This window comes from Pogoniulus pusillus, chromosome 31 (genome assembly GCF_015220805.1).
Source record: "Pogoniulus pusillus isolate bPogPus1 chromosome 31, bPogPus1.pri, whole genome shotgun sequence".
In the NCBI taxonomy this organism is placed as follows: domain Eukaryota; kingdom Metazoa; phylum Chordata; class Aves; order Piciformes; family Lybiidae; genus Pogoniulus; species Pogoniulus pusillus.
Genome location: NC_087294.1, coordinates 3,991,612 through 4,015,704, shown reverse-complemented (window position 1 = coordinate 4,015,704; position 24,093 = coordinate 3,991,612). Strand labels below are relative to the sequence as shown.

At 41.1% G+C, this 24,093-nt stretch overlaps 1 protein-coding gene across 1 annotated transcript in view; it reads right to left on the bottom strand.

The window, feature by feature from the left end:
• The window catches only part of ARID1B (AT-rich interaction domain 1B), a 362,844-nt gene that overhangs the window by 254,011 nt on the left and 84,740 nt on the right, over positions 1-24,093 (bottom strand). Inside the window, exons 3-4 of the mRNA XM_064169371.1 lie at positions 23,286-23,432; positions 2,466-2,576 (exon numbers count right to left, since the gene is read on the bottom strand). Of these exons, the coding sequence (XP_064025441.1) occupies positions 2,466-2,576; positions 23,286-23,432 (258 nt within the window). The remainder of the gene's footprint in view (positions 1-2,465; positions 2,577-23,285; positions 23,433-24,093) is intronic.

The window sequence follows — 24,093 nt, the reverse complement described above, 5'->3', positions numbered from 1 at the left end:
CAATGCCCTTAGAGAAATAAAAAGCTACTGGGCAAATTGTATAAATACCAGAATACCATGAAACAAAACGTAACTGAACTTTATTACAAGTGCTATAATTTCAAGCTTTACTGTACAAGGACAACTTACTGACTACTATTGTGAAGAACAGCATTATCTAGAAAAGAAGCTCAAGAAAACATATTTAGTATCCCAAACCAATACTATAGCTAGGAACACTAAACAAGGGATAATGCTTTCAGGTTTTCATAAGCACTTCAAAAGTGAATACAGAACTGTCTTGCTCTTGGTAGCCATGTTTATATGGCCAAAACATCCCTATCCCAAGTCAAGTTATATTAAAACACTTATGTTCACCATACATTAAAAAAAAAACCTTCTCACCATATATGAAGGGTTTAAGTTGTTTTTAAATATGAAAAACAGGACACAAAACCTCCCCCAACAAAGTCACAAAAATCCCCTACAAACAAAACCAAAACACCCAACCCAAAAGAAGACACAAAATACCTCCCATTGCCCTCCAAATCCAAACAATAGGGTGTTTAAGTATAGGAAATACACTCTGGATATACATCAAAGCTTTTCAGCTTTGGGACCAGCTCAGAGTTTAAGCCATGTGGCCAAAATGGTTAACATTCACTGTTAATACTATCAGCTTACTCATACCTAGAATAATAATGAACTACTAAATATATCAAACACTCAGGGACAGAGATAATACCCAATACTCTGCTAAGATACCATGATGAAGGTAGAACAGAGCATGGATTAAAAGTAGGACAACTGTTTAAGAAAAAACACAGGCAATTAGTAGAATATTAGATGATAAGTAACTTTTCTGTACCCCTACAAAAATGTTCATGAAAAACTGAGAGGTGCAAAGTCTCTTTTAATATCACTGCTTTCAGTGGGTAGTTTAGTAGGCTGGGGGTTTAGTAGTAGTACTTTTAGCAGGTAGTTGTTGCTGAAACAGTTCAAAGTCCACAGTAGCTACTATCTTTAAAGTAATTGCCCACATTGAAAATTTCTCTGAACAGGTCTCAAAAATCAAAACAGGTTTCCTGAAAAAACTGTCAAATTAATGCCAGGTTCAAAGCAAATGGACATCTCTCCTCATACCAGCCTCCACAGCTTCTCCTGAGACAAGCATGTCTCAAACCTCTCATAAAGAATTTGTGGCACATACGCTTTCCTACATGGCAAAGATACAACTTTATAATGCTAAGTTGACATTCATTGCCCTCTTTTTAGGGTTTGACAATAGTGCCAAGTGCCAGACATAAAACATACAACATGCTACCAGATTTCACAAGTAAATTTGGTGCCTTGATGTGGGAAGCTCTTCATTGAGATCCCCCCAACTGCAAATGAATACACACGCGCTGAACTGCGGGAAACATCCTAGGCGTCAAAAATACGATTCCAAGCCAGAGAACACAGAGTTCATACAAAGTTTTCATCACTTAAGCTGAACATACTCTAGTTGATTTAAATTCATGCTATGTTACTACCAACAAACAAGAAGATCTCCAAATTAAAAGAGGAACACAGAGACAAGGCTAAGGAATACTTTGCCCATTATGGGGAAATAAATGCTTCAAATCTAGAATCATAGAATGCTTTAGGTTGGAAGGGACCTCAAAGATCATCTACTTCCACCCCTCTGCCATAGGCAGGGACACCTCCCATTAGAAGAGGTCGCTTAAGGCCTCATCCAACCTAGTCTTAAACACCTCCAGGGAGGAAGCATCCACAACCTCCCTGGGCAACCTGTTCTAGTGTTTCATCACCCTCACTATAGAGAACGTCCTCCTAACATCTGGTTTAAATCTCCCAGCTGCAGGGTCTTTGCAAAATATATTACACTATGTGCAATTTCCCTACAGCAGAATGCAGAAAGCCCAGAAAAACTAATCAATCCAACTCAACCCATGACAGTAGTTTAAAATCATTTCCTAACCAGAGATCAACTTGGCCAAGAATCACTACCTACACTTCTACGCTTCTGTAGCAGTAGATAGCAGAACTAAACACATCAAACTCATTACTGGTGCTCAGAATTTGGAGCAAATAAATTCTGCTAGCAGTATTTTAAACCAGAATATACTAAAATCCTTTCACAAGGGCACAGAACAAAAGCCTCTTCCTCATCAAATTGTTTTCTGCAAGTACAGCATTCCTACAGCTAAAGAAACAAATAGGAGTCCATTTCCTCTATGCAAATACACCCAAGCACAAAACATTCATGTGCACTATTTAGTGCTATTTTGAACCAGAACACACCTAAGCAAAGTCCACTCATACACAAGCTGCCTGTTCTCATCATATATCTAAAAAGTTTGTGATCAGCCTCACTTGATAGATCTTTGTTCCATACTTCTCATCTGCTCATCCTAGATACAATTAAATGCTACATGAAATGTTTTAGGTTTAAAATACTGAAACAAGCATTCATTTCTTACTGGTAAGCTTGATGGTCTTTCTTGCTGGATTAGATTCAAGTCTTCATGGTTAGGCTTTCCGGTGGCCATAGGGGGCTGAGATCTGCTTCCATAGCCTTCCTGAGACATGTCCTGCAACAACAGTTGTAATGGAATTGTTAAGCTGATTCACTAACTACAATTAAATATGCACCTGAGAAGGGTGAAAATACAAAAGTGGAATGCTTGTTTTAGTTCTTCTATTAGTTAAATCTTCTTGATGGAAGTATCAAGCCCACATGGGTACCACTATGACCTCCAACCAAAGAGCAGAGTACCATGCTGGCAAGCAGTAGGGAGTCTTACCACTGGAACATGGCAGAAAACACAACACACCTGCTAAATAACCCCTTTTTTCTGTAAGACAGCAGCAAGCACAAAGTGGTCAAAACACTCATCCTACTCTGAGGTGTATTCTCAAGCATTTTGATGAAGTAATGAGCCAGGTGGAAGACTGGACTTAAAAATTTGAGATCATAATCAGGCTGTGTAATCAGACTCCCGTAAGAACACCGGATTTACCATCACTGCTGCTGGCACAGCGCGCAAACAGGCTATCAGGCTGCAGCACACTGCACAGTTGTTGCATCTGCTGGAGGCAGGTTTCATCCAGTGGATTAGAATGAAAGTGTGCTTGATTAATAGTAGCTCCAAAGCCTGGACTAGCAACCTAGGGGTTTTCCTCCCTGTACGAGCCCAGGCAGTCTTAAGTAATCATCTAACATAACACCCACCACGTAGTGGGGAGGGAGCAACCAAACGACCTTCCCTGTGCCATCCCCCAGCCCACAACACAAGCTTACTTCACACACATAGTTACTTGTCCATAGCAAAAGTTTAGATTCAGGCCTCATTTTAGCTACTACAGCAGCTTCTGTGCTAACTTCAAGGAAAATAGAAGTGCAATAGCAACTTCAGCATGTGTGACTAGCAGGGAAAGCTGAAGAACCAGTTCCCAACTGCTAGAATCTCACCTTGGGAAGGTTTTTTTGTTGTTTTCAAATGGTTTAGTTCTCCTCCTACGAAGTTTACTATCAGTACCTGAAAGCACATACAGAGCAGGAGAACTTCTGCCTGTTTTAAAGCCTAGCTCCTGCCACAGGAAAATTTCTTAACCACCATTCTATTTCCATTCAGCTTCTTCCACCACTTTGGACTCTCCCAAATTTTAAGGGACACAGTTCAACAGGGCTAATAAAACAAACTCCAGCAAACCTGATATGATGTAAACCCAGCAATAAACGATCCTATCCCTAAGCCTATGCTAAGCAAAATCAAGAAACACTTAAAAGGCCAGCACTTCAATGTGGTTACCAGCATAGGGTAACAATTAGGCTTAAGGGTGACAAAGGCTGATGGCTGAATGATTATTATCCCCTGTGACCCCCCATGTTCCCCCCCGCCCAGATTTCCACTTGTCACACAGCTCTCCTGCTGTGCACACCAGCAGGTTCCTGTGGATTAACAGTGAGGTTTAAAATCAACAAATGGCACAAGGCCTCCATTCAGCAGCCTTCACTCCAGTACAAAGGAGTGGAAAGGTGCAGGACAGCTTCACAATAGGCAAACAAATGAGCAAACCTCTGCTTCCCTTTTTATTTCAAAACGTGGAAGCACACACACACTCACACACACACGCCAGGGGTTGTCACTGCCTAGTCATCTGTAATAAACCCAGCAACCACTCGTTTTCACTTCCAGCTCAACTCCCTGCTTTTCCCGTTCCTAAAGAATACAGTAAAAGAGAACTGCTTGTTAAAATAACAAAAACCCACCCAGAAATACCCAGAGCAGCGAGAAAGGATAGATGGAATATTCAGTTCAGGAGCAGCTGCTCCTTTTTCAGAACAGACATTATGAAACTTTGCTGGGAAACAAAACATATTTTGTAATTGGAAAAAACCAAGAGCTACTAATTCCTGACAAAATATCAAGCATACTTCCCCTCCCTATGTTTTAACCTTGCTTCCTACAGAAATGTCCAGGGGGACCTGTAGGGAGGGAGAAGAGACAGCATGCTTTCTCATGAAAAATACTGCATGTTGAATGGAATTTACTTTTACCTGGGTATTAGAAAAGTTATCTATGAGACGTCCTTCTACACACTGAAGAGAACATCAAAACCCCAATATGTCACCTTTGTATTATTAAATGCACTGTTTCCATAGTGCTTTCCTTTCTGACTGTTGAAAACTCAAACCTATTTGCTCAATTCTAGGTGAGGTTTGGAAACAAATACTGCAGACATTTGTGTTTGTTATGATGGAGATACCTGTGCACTCCAAAAGGGACTGAGATGATACTCTTGCGTTCTCCATAAAGCCATTTAGATACTGAAATCACTGGAAACCTGGAAAGCAGCTCTTGAGAAGTAAAGAATCAGTCTGCTCTCATCAAGTTGCAGGCATGTGAGCCTCCCATGTGAAATGTACACGCAGCTATGCGTACAATTTGATGTGTATTGTCCAGTAAGACATATGCACTGTCCAACAAAACAAATCCATTTGTACACTAAACATAATGACAATTAAATAATTGCATACTTCACTAAGAGCTTGGTTTCATAACCAAAACAGTGCTTACCATCCTTCTCCCTGAAAACCAGAGCAAAGAAAATCTCTTATTTCCCTTCCAAAGTTCTGCACTAGGAAATTTTGTTAACATACAGCATATTACAGAATGGATACAATAGATTTTGAGAGATAAATAAGTAGTATATGGGTAAATTGTCTGCCACTGAAGAAATGCATAGAATTGTTTATTCTCACTTTAAGTTTATAAAGGTAGTTTTTCTGTCCAGCAGCTAGGAATAAATTTATCAAGGGCTGAACAGAGGGAACATAAGGGGAAGAGGCAAATGTTACTGTGCGCTGTGCCAGTTGTGACTGAGGAGGCCCCCATTGATACTGGGGCTCAGTCTTCTCCTGGGGTCTGATTCTTTTTCTTATGACTCCCAATATTTCATCCATCAATCACAGTGGCTTTCAAAGCAGAACTTATAAGATTTTATAAATCACAGAAAATCCTTCTTCCCGTAGAAGAGGAGCATTTGTGCAAGACAGAAATCCAGGCTTTTATAAACAGAAGGCTACAAGTTTCCACTCAGAACTTCCCACCTTGGCACGAGCCCAATCATATCATAGCTGTTACAGCACAAACTGTCAACAAAGTTGTAAAAAGAAAAATAAAAGCAGGGTTTCCCCCATCAGATTTTAGACAAGGCACAGGGACAAAAAATCAGCAAGTCATAAACATATACTCAAAACAGCTGAAGTTTAGACTTTCTAGACTTTCCAATAAACATTCCAACTGTGGAACATCCACCAAAAGGGACTCCCTTATAGACTGTATTATACACTTACACTTTGCATTACAGTATATACAATACAGCCAACACTATACACAGCCTAAAAGTAAGCTGTTCAGAATTCAATTCATAGACAGTTTTTATTTTGGAGTGATAACAACAACTGACTGCTTATCCACTAAGCCACTTAGTTACTTATCTCTTGGTTCGTGTATGCTTTTGGCTGGCTCTGCAAACTGTGGTATATGGAGCTCAGGATTTGTGTAGTCTGAGAAGTAAGAGAGGAAGGAGGATGTTTTCTCCTCTCTTATTCTGTTAACGTGTTCATCTTACAAACTTTTAAAGTCTTTAGTTCCAGGGTGGGATTTCACTGACACTGAGGTTTCAAGTGACCAAGTAAGCCAGGGTGCCAACCTGCACAAAAGTCAAAGCCCCCTTGTTCCTGCCTCCAACAATTCCTGCGGTTGGACATACTTCATTTTCGTTTGTGCTAGTGGTCTGTGTAAAACAGTGCAACTTCAAACTTGCCAGGAAAGTTCTCTTTCCTCTCAGCTTTACCAAAGACTGTTGAGCAGAGCTGGCCTCAAGAAAGGCTGGATGTGTAATGAGAGGGAAGAAACTTCCCTCCTTTGGTAGCAGTCAGCCATAAGCCCGACTCTGCCAGCCACCAAACTGCAGCCCAAGTGAACCTCACTGTGACCACTTTGGAGTAGGCCACAGGCAACCTTTTCCCTGCTGATGTGCAGTGTTAATTAGTGCCATGCTTTCATCCTCTAGGTGGATTTAGCATGTTTGTCCACATTTACATGTTCTTTGCAAACCTGAATGACTATGATGCTGACAATGCTTGAAACCGTGGATGAAATACACATTTGTTTTAAGTCCTGCTGATAAAGATAAGATCTAATTATTAAATGGTTTCATTTATTTGTGATGGAAAAGGAAAATTCAGTGAAAAGATTCATCACAGTATCACAGTATCACCAAGATTGGAAGAGACCTCACAGATCATCAAGTCCAACCCTTTACCACAGAGCTCAAGGCTAGACCATGGCACCAAGTGCCACATCCAATCCTGCCTTCAACAGCTCCAGGGACGGCGACTCCACCACCTCCCCAGGCAGCCCATTCCAGTGTCCAATGACTCTCTCAGTGAAGAACTTTCTCCTCACCTCCAGCCTAAATTTCCCCTGGCGCAGCCTGAGGCTGTGTCCTCTCATTCTGGTGCTGGCCACCTGAGAGAAGTGAGCAACCTCCTCCTGGCCACAACCTCCCCTCAGGTAGTTGTAGACAGCAATAAGGTCCCCCCTGAGCCTCCTCTTCTCCAGGCTAACCAATCCCAGCTCCCTCAGCCTCTCCTTGTAGGGCTTCATGTTTGGGTAAAACATGTTTGAAGAAAAGGTGGGTGAGAAATGTCATTCGGGCTTCATCCACTTCTACTGCAGCAAATTTCAGAGGGGTAGCATGACCACCTGAGAAGATAAGTACTGTGATGGTTAAATAGAAGGAAAATAATATACCAGGCTTCAATTCGAAAAACCCATTAAAAACTATTTTAGCTCATGTTCTTGATTCAGTTGGTTGATCCTTAGAAGACTTTAAGTGTGAGAGCAGAGAATTCTACAGCAATATGACAACAGCAAAATTGAAAGCAAATGTTAATATTTTTTTCACCTCAGATCACTTGAGAATGGAAGTCAGGACCCAGTAGAGCAGCCAGGATTAGTGCAGAGCCCTATAATGCAAGATTATTTCACTCATCTCTGGAAGGATAGTATGGAACAGATAGCAAGCAAGGGGCTACAGAAGGACACTTCTTATTATCACTTAGCCAAATATGTTTGTTTGCTGTAGATAAATACATATTAACACTGTCTACCAGTAAAAAGCTACAATTAAAGCATCAACAAAAATTACTTACTATAATAATGACATATCTCTATGCAGTCAACTTCTAGCCCAATTCTAATATCTAACCTGTCTCCTCCCAGATTGTCTATTTTCTGGCAGCACAACACTGACAACCAAGGATAGTTAGGCTCTTAGAGGAATTTTGTAGCTGAAGTTGCACTCAGAAAAACTGTCATGCCCAGGAGCACAGGCAACACTGAGTCTCACGCAAGTAGCTAATGGAGTGCAAGCCTGTGGAGAACAATCCACTAAGGAGAAAAGAGCAAACAGGTTTCCTGGAATCCAGGGTAGATGGTCTGCACTCCATGTAAATGGACTCCTGTAGAAGATCCTGACTCAAGAAAAAATGCCCATGTGTCTTGAATTTTATGAATCAGCAATGAGAAACAAAACCAAACAAAACCCCCTAAATGCTTGAAGAAAAACTAATTGGCATCTTATAGCTGGAGAGCATTGTGCACAAAACAGCAAGCAAGCCTCTTACTGCACAGAGGAGACAGGTGATTGCTGGAAAAAATTGTTTGGTAGGTGCCAACATCTAATACACCAACAAAAAAGAAGAGAGTGCTAACTACTGGAGGTGGATTACCAATGCAGTCTGGTAATCCTCTTAAACATGCTAGTCTGTGTTTATGTGACGAGGTGAATAAACCCCACTCAGAATCAGAATATGTAAACCATTTCAAGCCAACCCCCTACCACCACCACAGAAACCCAAATGGAGACAAGGAAAGCAGCTGTATGACAAGCAACAGGCTGGCATCTCCCTCAACAAGCTGATGCTATTTGTTGACTATTGCTTCAGTGGGGCTGGCAAGCAGAGACTGCTTTTCTTTCAGTTGGCTATCACTTCCCTGCAGGCAAACCAGGGCAAGATCATGAATTCAGAAACAAAGATGGCACTTTGCCTTACCAAGTTAATTTTGGTCTTCATCTTACTTTTTCCAAAAAGTGATAATTCATCCAGAAATCATAGCAGTGCTTCAGTGACAAATCATACCATGTACTTGGAGAAGTACACCTGCTAGTTGGGATGCCTCAAGTTTAAGCCAGTCATTGTCAGCAAGACATCACTTAGGCCTCTTCTTCAATGTTATTAATACCTTCTCATCCAATATACCTGCAGTTTCATTCTAAAACTTACTAATTCCCTTGATTGCTTTTTTAAAGCTAGTTAAAAAACAATCTGCAATGGGTATAGTATTTTCTCTCTCCAGGATCTCAGCTATCACAGAATTCTAAGTTTTAAGACACCGGAGGGGGAATGGAATAAAAATATACTTTGTGTAGCAGGCAGCAGTTGATACAGAAGAGTTAACTTGGGTAAGAAAATGTATTATTGAGGTTTAGTCCATCAAAACTCTCAGGAAGTTACTAGAAACTCAGCCTACCTAACTATGGAAGTCTTTCCCCTGCAGAATACACTGAAAGCATTTTAAACAAATAGGGTCAAAAAAAGCTGCCCCACCCTGCCACTTAGTGGAAGAGTAGTTTTTGGGTAGCACAGTTTCTAGTCACATAACAGGTAATCTGAGCCAACTAACAGGAGAGAAGTCTCTCTCTCCTTAAGTTCTCCAGTCTACTTTCACGTGTCTTGTCTCTGTGGTCTTCAAAAGCCATGGTAAGCAAGCAATGCAGGAAGAGCTCCAAGATGAAGTAATTCTGGGAAGTGCTTATCTTGCCATTCTCCTTCTGCCACTATTGCATTCCATGGAATTTAATCAGAATCAAGACATGACTTCTAGTTTTTGTCTCTCATACTTGTCATGTGCCACACGAAAAAAACAGACAAGGTTGATGTTTGGATTAAAATGTGACTGTTGCACACAGCATAGCCTGATAAACGGCTGCCAGTTCTTGATTTACAGGCAAACATGTAAATAAAGTTCCAGTGTGAATGAAGAGATGAGAGAGAACCAGAAGAGGTAATCTGAGAAACACAACGTGGAAGTAAGCGGTAAACCAGGCATTTTCTTGCCCTTAATTTTGCCATGTTTATAGAGCTTTCAGGACGTTTCCTAAAAAGCCTCACAAGGCTGGGCAGTCCAACCACATTTCAAGTTTTTACACCCACTCCTTCCTCTCCCTGTCCATTCTTTCACAGACTTAGCTTGCTGCCTTTTTGGTTTTTAAAAAGAGGAAATACAAAAGAAAGAGAGCGAGTGAGAGGGAAACAGAGAGTGCCCTGGCAGTATTGACATGTCCTGGTTACAGTCACTTTGGACAGACTACCACATTAATGTGCTGACTTACAGATTTGGAGCCATGCAGCATCTTGCCACACTAAGCCTTCCTAAAACTCGAGGAAGAATGCCCCTCTTCAGCAAACCCAAGACACAAAGCTGGGCTGAGAAACAGGTCTGCACCCCAAAGAAAACTGCTGAAGTGGACAAAACAAAGCAAAGGAGAAGGATTTAAAACCTGCCACTTCTTCCAACTCGGCTGCCGCAGAAGTGGGGAGCTGGGTGGCTTCATGCCCCAGGGGACAGCAGCCTGCCCCAGACTGCCTGCTGCTGCCAAGGAAGCTCTCCCAAGCATAGAGCTCACTGGCAGAAACGAGGTCAGTGCACGGCCTGCAGCTTACAGCAGAGCTGAAAGCCTGAAGCCAGCTTACAGAATAAAGAGAAAAGCTGCATGGAGAGCAGCTGCTACCTCAAGGCTAATCAAGCTAGGTACCTAAGGATGAGACTCCCTCAGCTGAAACCAGGAAATATTTCTTCAGCGTTTTCTCAGGGGCACGTCTGGAGCTGTGCTTTGAGGTAAAACCCAGGACATCATCTGAGGGCTCAAAAAATACTCTGTATCTGGGAGGAAGCAACACCCAAAACGTCACTGAGGTGACATTAAAATAAAACCACAAAACCAAAAAGAAACAAGCAGAAGAGTGAGGTTTGGTTTGTGAGTTTGTTTCCTGCCTCCTCAAATAAAACTATACTATGTTAAACACAGCATTCATATCACAGCCCAATTACACTTGGTAATTATTCCTCAATACTCTATCATGGAGATCTCTTAAATTACTGAAATGAGATTAACCTACTATTGTAGCAGCAGCAGCAAAGAAATTGAAGCACAGATGCAATGAAGTCCATAGTAATTTTAGTAAAGAAGGTTTTCTCAGCTATTCTCTACTGTTCTGCTTAACTTAATTTTTCAGGATGTGAGTATGTTACATTTGGGGATACCAGAGGTGAGTATGTTACATTTGGAGATACCAGAGGTGAGTATGTTACATTTGGGGATACCAGAGGTGAGTATGTTACATTTGGAGATACCAGAGGTGAGTATGTTACATTTGGGGATACCAGAGGTGAGTATGTTACATTTGGAGATACCAGAGGTGAGTATGTTACATTTGGGGATACCAGAGGTGAGTATGTTACATTTGGGGATACCAGAGGTGAGTATGTTACATTTGGGGATACCAGAGGTGAGTATGTTACATTTGGAGATACCAGAGGTGGAGAATTAGCTGCCTGACCACCCTCTCTTTCTCTGAGGTCTGTGAAGACTCTAAGTATCTGTATGACAATCTTTAAAACCAGCCACCACGTGGACAAGTATCTTAGAGCAAGAAGTGGAAAGAAAACACCAACTTACAGAAAGAGAACCGTAATTTCCTGAATGAAGCACTCATCAGCAGAAGCTATGGCACGAAACTACAGTTTAAGACAACAGCAGCAAACAATTTCTTTACTCTTTGAAGCAGAGGTCTTCACCATCACCACTACAACCACAATTTTTTCAAAAGGATGCATTTCCAGCTGGGCTGGTGTTGGGGGTGGCAAGAGCAGGGTGTGAGGGGGTGGAGAAGTGAAAGAAGTGATAAAAACTTAAAACTCCGAGAGCAGGTCACTGAATGCTCTTTAACAGAGCAACAACAAAGAAGACATTTCATTAGAAGTTTGCAGAGGTTACAGAAAATAAGTATCAGTAACTGAAGCTGTTCACTGTATGTAAGAAAATATGGGCAGCTACAAAATTAGTGGTAAATTTTATGCCAGGAATTATTAGCAAACTTATTTTCCCTACAGATGAGGAAAATAATCTGCTTTCAAGACCATAAAGAAATACTGCTGCATTGCACCTGGCCACGAGGTTTAATACACAAGATCACTGAAATTTGGAATATGTACTTTGCATACAGAACTAAAAGCAACAGAAAACAAAATGAACACTCAGATTAATTAGTACTTTTCAGACTTTACAATTTATCATGTAATTCCTACTGCAGTATTTGAATTTTACAGTTCTCCTTTGAAAAGAATTTGTGCATTTATACTGTAAAACATTTGTGTAGACAACTTTGTCTACAAACAGCTGTCAGATTAATGGATCACAATGTAAATGACTATTACACAACTGAGTATTTTGATAAACACACTATCCTGTGTAACTTAGTGCTAAATTTCAGAGCTACAATTATTTCTAAGATATTAATTTTGCTCTCAATAACAGTTTAAAACTCATCACTGAGTTATAAGGGTAGTGGTAAGGAGAGCAACAATAGTTATGATTATTAATCTCTATTAAAAGTAGTTTTTATCAGCCCGCATTCCAACAGTTTTACTATCAAGTTAATTAATAGACTCCTACACTAATATCTAAATGCCAGGCAATTAATGGCACTGAACTATAAATGGCTTTGTCTTTGCTCTCGTAGAGTTATTTTATAAAGCAAATGCAATTCTATCACTTCATTGATTTAATGCAGGCTTTGTGAGGTTAACATTCCCATGCAATCGCGAAATAAAGAACTGCTTTAATTAACCTTCTGTGATTTAAATACTGAGAGAAATCAGAAACTTTAACTAATACCACCATAACAACAACAATAATAAAACTCTGTGGATCAAAGCCAAACCATTGACTTAAGAACTTGGAGAAAGACACTTGAACACATGTATCTTTCTGTATTTCTCAACTCATTAAGAAGACTTTTTTTCTACGCACTGCTCATCTTGCAAGCACAAAAGCTGTGATGTGTCTGCTAGGTTTGGAATGTTACAAAGCCACAAGAACAAAAATTAGAAACCAGCAGGGTACAGGTGGTCATGAAAATTCCTGCCAGACAGGCTTGCAATGTGCTCTGACCCATCTCGTCTGACTATCTGGCTAGATACCGTCAAACCCCCAACAGCAGCAGATGCCTGAAGAGGTGCACTTGCTGCTTTCTCAGGAGAAGGAAGCTGACCTTCAAAATTCCTCCTTAAAGCTGCAAATGAAAGCGGTTTTCCACTGAAAGCAGCCTTTAATAGACGAACGCAACAAAAGCACAGACGGACCGGGAAAACGTTTAACTACAATGGGGGAACTGTAAACCAAAGGCGCCATGCAATTGCTGAGACAACACAGAGGCAAACAAACACTTTCAGTGACAGCCTTTTGGAAGATTATAAGACAGAAGCATAAAAAAAGCTTGCTACATTTTATACATAAACAGTAATAACACTTTGCAAGAAAAAATGCTTCTCTTTTCCCCCTAATATCACTTAAATTCCAATTACTCCCTGGAATGTTCATCTCTCCCCTATGTCTGAGCTAGAGGATCAGTTCAAACGGCCACAACTCCAAAGACAGATACGTGTAAGGGCTAATCATATATGCTAATTTTAAAGGCTTCAGACCAAATATGTGGGGCTTGATTTTATTTGGCTAAGTTGACCAGCAGATCTCTTTAAAATAAGAGAGCAGGAAAGTCTCCTTAAAATCTGAATGCAGTGTTTTGGGTTTGGTCAACGTGCCTTCAGCAAAAGTAAGCCTGCACAACTGTGAGTGCTGCTCCATGCTAAGCTCTCAATTTTCTGCTCATGCTCAGGTGTGAGCTTACAGACAATTATCCTTGCTTTTTCTGCTTGAGTATTCTTGATAGCTCCTTGGCTCTGGGAGATCATTTTCCAAGTCTGACAAGCTAGCACCTATTATAATCTTAGAAGTACAGATATAAATCACTGAGGGAAAAAGAGGAAGGTCTGACACATTTCCTGGAATGATATAAGCAATACTGAGCAAATACAGCATTCCCCAAATGTACAATAATCAGCTATTCCCACCACTGAGAAAAGATGCAGTGCAACAGGAGTCACAGTTTCATTGAACTCCTGAGCTGAGTAAGCAACCTCCAGCACAGAGATAAATAACCACATGCTCAACACTTATTTCCTATTACAGCAGCACTGTGGTTATTAAATAAAACTTTATAAAAGCAGAAATCTAACCAGTAAAGACTTCAATCAGTTAACTGCTTGTTGAACCTACACAGGTTCAAACTTCCTGCAAACACCATGTGGCTGAGAGTCACAGAACATTAGAGGATGGATGGGACCTCCAGAGATCATTGGCTTCAACGACGCTGCCAAAGCAAGATCACTTAGGGCAGTCCACACAAGAAGGCATCCAGATGGGTTTTGAAAGTCTGCAGAGAAGGAGACTCCACAGCTTATCTGGGCAGCCTGTTCCAGGGCTCTGTCACACTCACTGTAAAGAAGTTTCTCCTCATGTTGAGGTGAAACCTTCTATGTTCCGGTTTGTACCCGTTGCTCCTTGTCTCATTACTGCACATCACTGAGAAGAGATTGCCCCCATCCACTTGACACCCACTCCTCAGATATTTATAGACATTGATCAGAGTCTCTCTCCACCTTCTCTTCTCAAGACTAAACAGCCCCAGGTCTCTCAGTCTCTCTTCATAAGGGATGTTCAAGTCCTCTAATCATCGTGGATCTCTGTTGAATTCTCTCCAGCAGGTCCCTGTCTCTCTTGAGGGAAGGCCAAAATTGTAAAGGCTCAAAAAAGGTTACATGAGCTTTATGCACAAGATCAGCATGGGTCTAAAGTGTTTCAACAAGTTTTTTTTACATCACTTCAATTTACCAAAGTGAGGTAAGAATTGCCTTGCAGAGATGCTGGTCAGGATATTTCAGTTGTGGTGTGCAAGTTTGGAAGTCAGTTGCTGAAAGCATGCTCTGCCTCCCTCCCCTCAAAGTCCAGCCAAGCTTTGTTAAAGATGGAACAAGCAAAGACTCCACCTCTGCCTTTTGATACTTCTGTGATCTGTCTGAAGCAGGCTGGCAACAAAATGCTCAGCGTTCCAAAACAGACCTCATCATAGGAAGTTATACTGAGGTTTTTTGCCTGGTGCTACAGAAGGGTGTCTGGAAAAGCTGGTAAAAGCTGTGTGAGAATTTTCACCCAAGCGCTCTTGTTTGGCTGGTATCTGCTCTTTACTAACCAGCAGCTATGATTCCTGAAAGCCAACCAACAAGCACACCTTGGAAGCAGAAATCCTTAGTGACATAAATTTGTGTTTGAATGGTTTAAAGGAATCACTTCTTCCTTATACCTCTTCACTCTGTAAAGAAAATAATTGCTTCTAAGCTAAAACCAAGCCCAGCATTTCAAAGACAACGTGAATAGACACAGGGCATTAGGCACCTCTGCTGCTGAGACAACAGAAGCCGTGAGGGATTTGTGGTACACAACAAATAGTGGTGTCAGCCACTGACGATGATGGCAGGCAAAAATCTCTTCTGAACATTAAATTTGATTGTGAGCTCTCATATAACTGTAATAGGTGACTTCCACAAAGAAAGCTTTCCTACATGCCTGGCAGCAAATGTCAGATTAACATACAAGCTTGTTCCTTCCCAGGTTTCCTGTGGTTCATAACACAACAAATATTAAGTGCAACCACTCATCTAGCGGTAGATGATTACAGACACAAAAGTTAAAAGGACAGAAGGATGAACAGGTTTTATTTCAATTTTAAGAAGCAACCTACATGTGCCCACAGCTTAAATTTAAGTTTAAATTATAGTTGATACTACACTACTGTACAGACAACTACTAATTCTGCACCAGCTGGTAGTAACTTAAGTGTGAAGATTTTATTAAAAAGAATAACTCCACTGAGGTATAAAACCTAAATTTGGACTCAAAAAGGATTGTCTGTACTTACTAATGAATTTGGTATTTGCATGTAACACAATTACTCCTAACTTAGAACAACAGTATTTCTGTATGGTGTTACACCACAAAACAGCTTGACAATGTTAATTAACGTGTTGCTTATTATACACTTAAAAGAACTTTTCCAGCTCACGTTGAATTTAAAACCAAGACTTCATCCTCATTGTACCAAAAATCACTTTAATAATTTGATGCGTTTTGCCACAATACAATTTGTTCTGTTTTCATGACAGTCACACAGCTTGGACATGAAAACAGATTAATTAGTTTCACATTTTGCTCACATTTTCAAAGACTGTTTCAAATCAAGTAATGTTTTATCTACTCTACCTTGCATTGACTCAGTAGAAGAAACAGATGTCTGTGCAAGAACATTCTCATCATCAATTCAGGCTTGCAACTGAGACTAGTTCGAACCACTACCACCAGTTCAGGAACAAACCTGAAATGTATGCATCCATTTATCCCCATTCAGCAAAATGGAGAGAAGCTGCAGATCCTTGCAGGAGAGTTGAGTGGTCCCAAGCCCAGAGAGACCAAGGAATAATCAGAGACTGCCCCCCAACATGTTCACACATGCTATCTTGCTGCTTTGGATGCCTTTCTACCTGGGACTACCAAAACAATTCACAAATTCCTTCTAGTCTGAACTGCATTGCTCCCTTGGCCCACTCTCAAAAAAACCCAAACCCCACTAGTTAGTCTACTCTATTTGTCCTACTACAAATTGCCTTGGAAAAACAAAACAAAACACTCACCCCACACACGCAACAAACAACAGAACAAATGAACACACAAAAAACCCAAGCCATTAAAGTAAAACAAACAACAAACTCATCTAAGTCAGCAGGTCGCATTAATAGGTGAGGTATTATACTGGTGGGAAAAGAGGTGTTGGGCACCTTTTAGAACATGTAAGTAAAACCTAAGACTAAGAGAGTCCTGCTTGTTTATAAATCTTTTTCTCCTTTTAAATAAAAGGACTAAAGACTGAATGCCTAAACTACCTGAATATTAAATTGACAATAGAGTAACCAGAAGGGCATGGAGCAGAACCACACAGAGCATCTCTTCATGCACACTATCAACAAGACGACGAGTGCCCGAGAAAAGTGTGCACATGTGCCTCACCTCAAGGACCTGCTATAATCTTCTCCTCCTTTAATCTCATGTCTGCATGTGAGAAAAAGGGATCAGCATAATCCCTCTTCGTACCAGAAACTTGAAACCAGAATGCTTCCAAGAGCATATAATTGAAAGGATGACTTCAGGATAACAGTAGCAGGGGTAGAATAAAATCACTGGTTTTGTTTAACTGTGAGACCATAATTATTTTGCAGATCCATTTCAACTGTCAAAAATTTATATGGTCCCAACTCATAAAATAATAAACTTCAAAGGCATGATCCTATCCCAATATATATGAACACATGCTACATAAAACAAGAAAATAGACCAACATGGCTGTTTAAGAGACAGTTGGAAAGCATAATAACCCAAAATATACATCACACTATCTTAACAAAATAATGTTTAATGATGACAGTTTAAGTTTGCAATTACATGACATTCGTGAGCAAAATATCACTTCTACTGATGGCAAAAGATTTAAAACTGCAAAAACAACTGAAGCATTTATTCATTTACATGCCATTTCAAGATGAAAAACCCTGCCAAGGGCAACACTGTAGTAAGTGTAGCACTTTTTTGTTGTTGTTTTCTTTTAAAATGAGCAGGGAAAGTAAAAAGAAGTTAAAGAAAAGAAAAGCAACCCAGCACAAGGCAGTATCTACATCTACAGGCAATATCTAACCATCAATGAATCTACTACTGCAATAAATTTGCTTAAAACAAAGCTCTTCCTTTAATGTTTTTTTACACAGCAGGTTCCTGATATGATGAGCGGATGATTGATGCTGGCTTGCAGTATAGCTGCATAGTAAACTATGCTACTATTGCTATCAAATCACCTCTTATGAAACTCTCCCTTTCTGGCCACAATGCAATCGATTTAACAGAGATCTAAACAACTTAACAGTTCAAACATTTGAATGAATCCCATTCTCCTCCTTCCCCTCTACGCTTACTATAAGAATGGAAACTTACACTCCCCTGGAATGCTCAAATGAATTACTTTATCTGTTAGCTTTTATTGTCAAGATTGCATACTGAATTCAGGTGAGCCAAGGAACAGCATCAATGGCTTCACACTTCCACAATGCATGAGAAGACAACTACCAATTTCAAGGCAGAACATCAAGTCATATCTGACTACAGAAGCTCACTCACATTGTCTAAAAACAAGGCAAAGATAAAACATTATACATATGAGATTTTGTTTCAGTTTTCTCCCTATGATAAAGGAGACCAGCGGCAAGGTAAAGTCCATCATCCATCCACAATAAACACTACCTTCCAGCTTGATAACCTCCAAAACAAGAAGAAAATACAGTAGGGAAAAGAAGACAAATTATTGATAAGTTCTTTCTCCAGTCTGCCATCTCTCTCTTCCATCCTGGAGTAAAACTAGCTCACTCATTTCAATCACAAGGGTAGCAGTTATTCCTGGTTTTGTTTGCCTGTTTTCCCTAGGATAGAACATAAAACTTTTTCACCTTGCAGCTGTGCCCCTGCTACAACAGCAAGTTCAGTCCCAGTCCATCAGGCACAGAACAGCCTGCAAACTCTTTGGGGCAAAGACTACCTTTTTGCTATGTAGCTGGAGAACAACCACAATAATAATTGCTCTGATCTGCAGCTGCATCTATCATGAATTACTTCAGTATTATAAGGGTGATCCCTTGCTTTATGACCCAGTCATGCTCTCCAGTAAAAACCACTTGTAGTCTGAAGTCTTCCCCTAATTCTGGCTAGCCAGCATGAGGCAAAACCATCTTCAGAGAGAAGTTTCTCTTGATGTTGACATCCTGAAACAACTGAATTCATACATTCCTCAAAGTTGTGACCATTCAAAACCAGGACTTTGCATCAGTGTTGAGTAAAAAACTCAACAAGATCAATATAAATGATCAAGGAAATGGTAAATGGAGAATACAGACAACAAACTCACTTGCAAGCTGGAAAGAAAGAGCAAAACTAAGGATGATGGACTGTATGAGTGAGGCTACCTTAGTTTTCTAATTGACAGACTTATATCAACAGGACATACTGGTGTTTTTAAGAACAAAACCAAGAAAGAGGCACCAGCTGGAGTGCCAGGTATTACATGATTTTGTAGTTTAAATTCTCATTAGAGTATGAACAGCCAGTCACAGCAACACAGAATCACACAGCGTCCAAAAGATCTGCAGAGAGAGGTCCTGTGGTCAGACCTCCAGTTCAAGGCATGTCTACTGAGGGGATGGTATTTGAGGGCCCTGTCCAGCTGAATTTTGAGTATCTCCAAGGATGGAGATTCCACCTTTTCTGGATTCCTTCCTGGTTTTGAGAACTCCTGTGGTAGTTCTGTGGGGCTTTTTTGCCTTTGCCAAGTTGTAACTTCCCTTGTTCCAGTCTGTCCCTAATGCTTCTCGTCCTTCCACTGCGCACCTCTGTCACGAGTTTAGCTCTGTTCTTCTCCACATCCTCCCATTTGGCAGCTATGAATAACAGCAAGATCTTCCTCAGGCTTTCTTTCTGTAAGGTTGCCCAATACACAAAACTCACTGAACTCTGCTCTTAGAGCTATTAAAACTGTCTGAATACCTACTTCCATTTTTCTTGCTAAAATCTGAATCAAGTAAATTCAGATTTTTCAATTATTTTCAAGGTACAATCAGCCTTACCTATGCAGAGGCATGTATGCTTAAATAAGCAATTTCATCAGGAAATTTTTGTTTCAGGAGCAGAATTCAACATATCCTTTCAAAGTTTTTGTTACCCTAGTATTAACAGCAGTGTCGTACACTGGTTACCCCTTGACGGTAACTCTACCATGCATCGCCAGCAGAGAAAGAGCACAGCTGCTGAATTATCAAAGCATAGACTACAACTTTGTGTTAGGAATTTGTTTTCTTGATTACCAATTCTCAAAGAATGGGAAAGAACACAACAGTAAGACTTTATGAAGAAACACCAAAGGTAAAGTGTTCATCTGATTACCCTTCTTGGGACAGGGAGCATCCACATAATCCATCTGGAGATGGGGAAAAGCAGCAAGCCCCAAGGTATTAAGGGCTACTTACATGAAGCAGTCCCAGCTACACACAAATGCTCCACAAAAACCCTGCTTAATTCAGAACCTAGGATTAAACTCCAAAACATAGAAGGCTGGCCACTATTAAATAGGGTAACCCACAAGCCATTCACAAACCACAAAGAATTTCTGGTGTAATTCTCACACTCAGGATTACCAACTACAAGGCTGTGTTGTGAGGACTTAATGTACCATCTGAATTTGCAGATTCTGGCAAAAATGCCTATTGACCTTGAGATGCCTGTACCACATTTGGAGCCTGGATTTAGACACTCCTTCAGTGTACTTTCAAATCCTCAAAGAAGAAATCAGGCTACATTAAAGGCTGCTATCTTCTACCTGCGAAATTATCCCTGTCTTTCTTTTTATCCAAGCTCTCTAAAGTCTGTAATGTATACTGAACCATAGACTCATACGATGTTTTGAGTTGGAACTGACCTTAAAGATCATCTAGTTTCAATCTCCACTGCACGGGTAGGGAGACATCCTATTAGATGAGGTTGTTCAAGACACCATCCAACCTGGCCTTGAACACTCTCATGGTTGGAGTGCCCACAACATCTCTGGACAATGTGTTCCAGTGCTTCACCACCCTCATGGTGAAGAATTCCTTCCTAATGTCTAATCTAAATCTGTCTTCTTTCATTTTGAAGCTATTACCCCTCATCCTGTCAGTACAAGCCTTTGTAAAAAGTTACTTTCCAGCTAAACTGTAGGTCCCCTTCAAATATTGGAAGGCTGCTATAAGGTGTCCCTGGAGTCTTCTACAGGCTGAACAATTCCAGTTCTCTCAGCATGTCTCATAGGAGAGGTGCACATGCTGAGCTTCTCATCAGTTAGCACTCCCAAGTCCTTCTCCTCAGGACTGCTCTCTATCCATTCTCTGCCTAGCCTGTGTTTGAGCTTGGAGTTGCCCCAACCCAGCTGCAGGACCTTACAGTTGGCTTTGCTGAACATGGGATGCTTTCCTCCCACATTTGGTCTTTATTTTCATCTATAATACCTCTCCACTTCATTGCACAAACCATCACTTCACTGGATATGATAGCAAATGATGTAATTGAAAACATGAACCGCCAGACAAACCAGTATCTTATTGTTTCACTAGTCCTGCACAGTTGGTCTGAGCATTTTTTACACTTCAGTACTCAGTCCATTCAATTGACAGTATTTAAAATACAATCAAGTGTCCAAGACAGAACAAACAAACAAAAACCCTCAAAATATTTCTGTTTTCCAAACTGTGATATGTAGATATGGGAACAGCTGAGTTTCTTCTGTCCCACAGACTGTATTACCAGGACTTCTGTCTGCTAAGAACTTAACAAGACACTTGTGAACAGTATTTTCAAGGCACAGGGAAATCAAGCATTTAATGCCAAAGTAAAAGGGGAGAAAATTAAAGACACAACTGCAATCTTTAAAGTTGCAGTTACATATAATCCAAATGATGGAAAGTGGTGACATTTACAGGAATATCAGAGATACAATTAAGAATTCTATTTCACAAACCATCCAGCATTTTAATGAAAAAAGTTAATTCTCAATGGAATTTTAACATGTAGATGAAGAAAAATTAACATGTAATTACAGAGTGAAATTACCATAGCTTTAGTTTAAAAATCAAAAGGAAGGGAGCCTCCTGTATCATTGCTACTTATGGCCACTTTTGTTAGTTTATTTTACAAACACTTTTTATTTCAAGCTGCGATTTCTACATTGCAAAAGCATTATCCCAAAGCGCTAATCAGCCATGCCTGACAGAATTCCCTAGTGATATGCTGCAAGTGTTGATGCCTCCACTAATACCCAGTCTTGAGCAACTCACTCTTGGTAGATTTCCCATGATGGTGAGTATGCTTTAGCTTCATCTCTCCATTTCCAGATCACCTCTCTGTGATTAACAGAGCTGAGACTCCAGACAGAACTGAGCCTACAATTTCAGCTGCATCAGCTAAGCACATCCATTTTGTTCAGTAGCTAAACCTGGGTGTTTCTCAATGGGGTGAGATTTAACAAGGCCCAGTGCAGGGTTCTGCACTTTGACCACAACAACCCCAAGCAGCACTACAGGCTGGGGATAGAGTGGCTGGAGAACAGCCAGGAAGAAAAGGATCTGAGGGTACTGGTAGATAGTAGCTGAAGATGAGCCAGCAATGTGCCCAGGTGGCCAAGAGAGCCAATGGCATCCTGGCCTGCATCAGGAACAGTGTGGCCAGTAGGACAAGGGAGGTTATTCTGCCCCTGTACTCAACACTGGTCAGGCCACACCTTGAGCACTGTGTCCAGTTCTGGGCCCCTCAATTCAAGAGAGATGTTGAGGTGCTGGAATGTGTCCAGAGAAGGGCAACAAGGCTGGTGAAGGGCCTAGAACACAAACCCTATGAGGAGAGGCTGAGGGAGCTGGGGGTGTGCAGCCTGCAGAAGAGGAGGCTCAGGGGTGACCTCATTGCTGTCTACAACTACCTGAAGGGGCATCGTAGTCAGGTGGGGGGTGGCCTCTTCTGCCAGGCAACCAGCAATAGAACAAGGGCACACAGTCTTAAGTTGTGCCAGGGTAGGTATAGGTTGGATATTAGGAGGAAGTTGTTGCCAGAGAGAGTGATTGGCATTGGAATGGGCTGCCCAGGGAGGTGGTGGAGGCACCGTCCCTGGAGGTGTTCAAGAAAAGCCTGGATGAGGCACTTGGTGCCATGGTCTGGTTGACTGGCTAGGGCTGAGTGCTAGGTTGGACTGGATGATCTTGGAGGTCTCTTCCAACCTGGCTGATTCTATGATTCTCTGTGAAGCAGACCCATACACTATCACCTCTGATCTTAAGAAACAGAATCACTTTAATTTCAATGGCTAACACATACAGCACAGTTCAAGAACAGCAATGGATATTGAATTAAGCAGTTTCCCTAACTGGGTGTGCAGACTGACAACATTCAAATTAATAGCTCTAATATAATTTCAAAATATCTCTTACAAAGCTCCCTTGACAAAGCAGATGCAAAATACCTTGAACTCATCTATCCTAAAATGAAAAACAAAACAGTAGTGACCATGGTAGATGAAGGAGCTCTCAACAGTATGTGTCTTGTGAGGGGAAAACAAAAACAAAGCAAGGAAAACCTCCAGTCTCCCCTGACATCTGAACAAGAAACTGCTACTTCTCTTTAAAAAGCAGAGTTAATAGTTGCTGAGGTATGTATACTGACTTTGAAGGCAGAATAAAACCTGAAAGTGTCTACAGATATAGCTGTGCATATACTCCCACAGAGCTTTCAGGAGGAGGCTGTCTGAGTCCATGTTATTTAATTGAATTTTGAGCACTTCTCCCCAAAAGGGCTGGGGTGGCTTTTGTTCATTCCACAAAGACCACTTTTACACTTTCAGCTCCAGGGAGACTGTCAGTAGCAGAGACCATGCTGCTTACCTGCTGAGCCTGGTACCTCTGCTGGGCCTGCGACAGATACTGTGCCTGGGGCGGCAGATGCTGAGGCTGTGGCTGCTGGTTGTAGTATGGCTGCTGGCCCTGCTGGCAGTAGCCACTTACACCTTGCTGACCATACTGAGGTGGGATCTGTTGGAAGAACCAAGCAAAGTAAACACATGAGTTGAGGTAAGAGAGCATCAAGTCAAGCTATGTCACACCTGTAAGGCAGTCTGATCAGAAGCAGTACCCACCGCTACAGACCTGACCCAACAGTCCCACTCTTTTGCTTTGCCAGTTAATGTAAGCTCTTAGATCCTCTTGCTCGAGCAGGAGTAGGCCTGAGTTCTCTGTACAGGTACTCTTTCCAGGAAGAGTTTGCAAGGCAAATGCCATGCTTCTGAACACCATGATCCCATAACACCCAGCCTCACAATGCAGAAGCAGTTATTTTAAGTGTTTGCTCTCCGTGAGCATACTGCTGAGACAAGTTGACAGAGGAATCCTTCTGGAACACTGACACAAAAGTAAATTCGTGGGGAAAAAAGGCACGACTCCAAAAACTACTTTGAAAGATAATATTTTTCTTTTGTTGTAGAAATAAAGCACGAGTTTCTGTAAAATGTTTTGCCTGCAACTCTCAGATTTTTAGCACCTGTGTGTTTGAGCCTTACACAAAAATCCCGGAGGTTACAAAAACCCACCAAGCCCCAGTCTCGTTCAGTCTTTCCTAGTAAGACTTATCTTTTAAAACAAACCAACCAACCCCCCAAAACCACCAGTGCAAGCAAAATAACTTGTTACAGGTCCT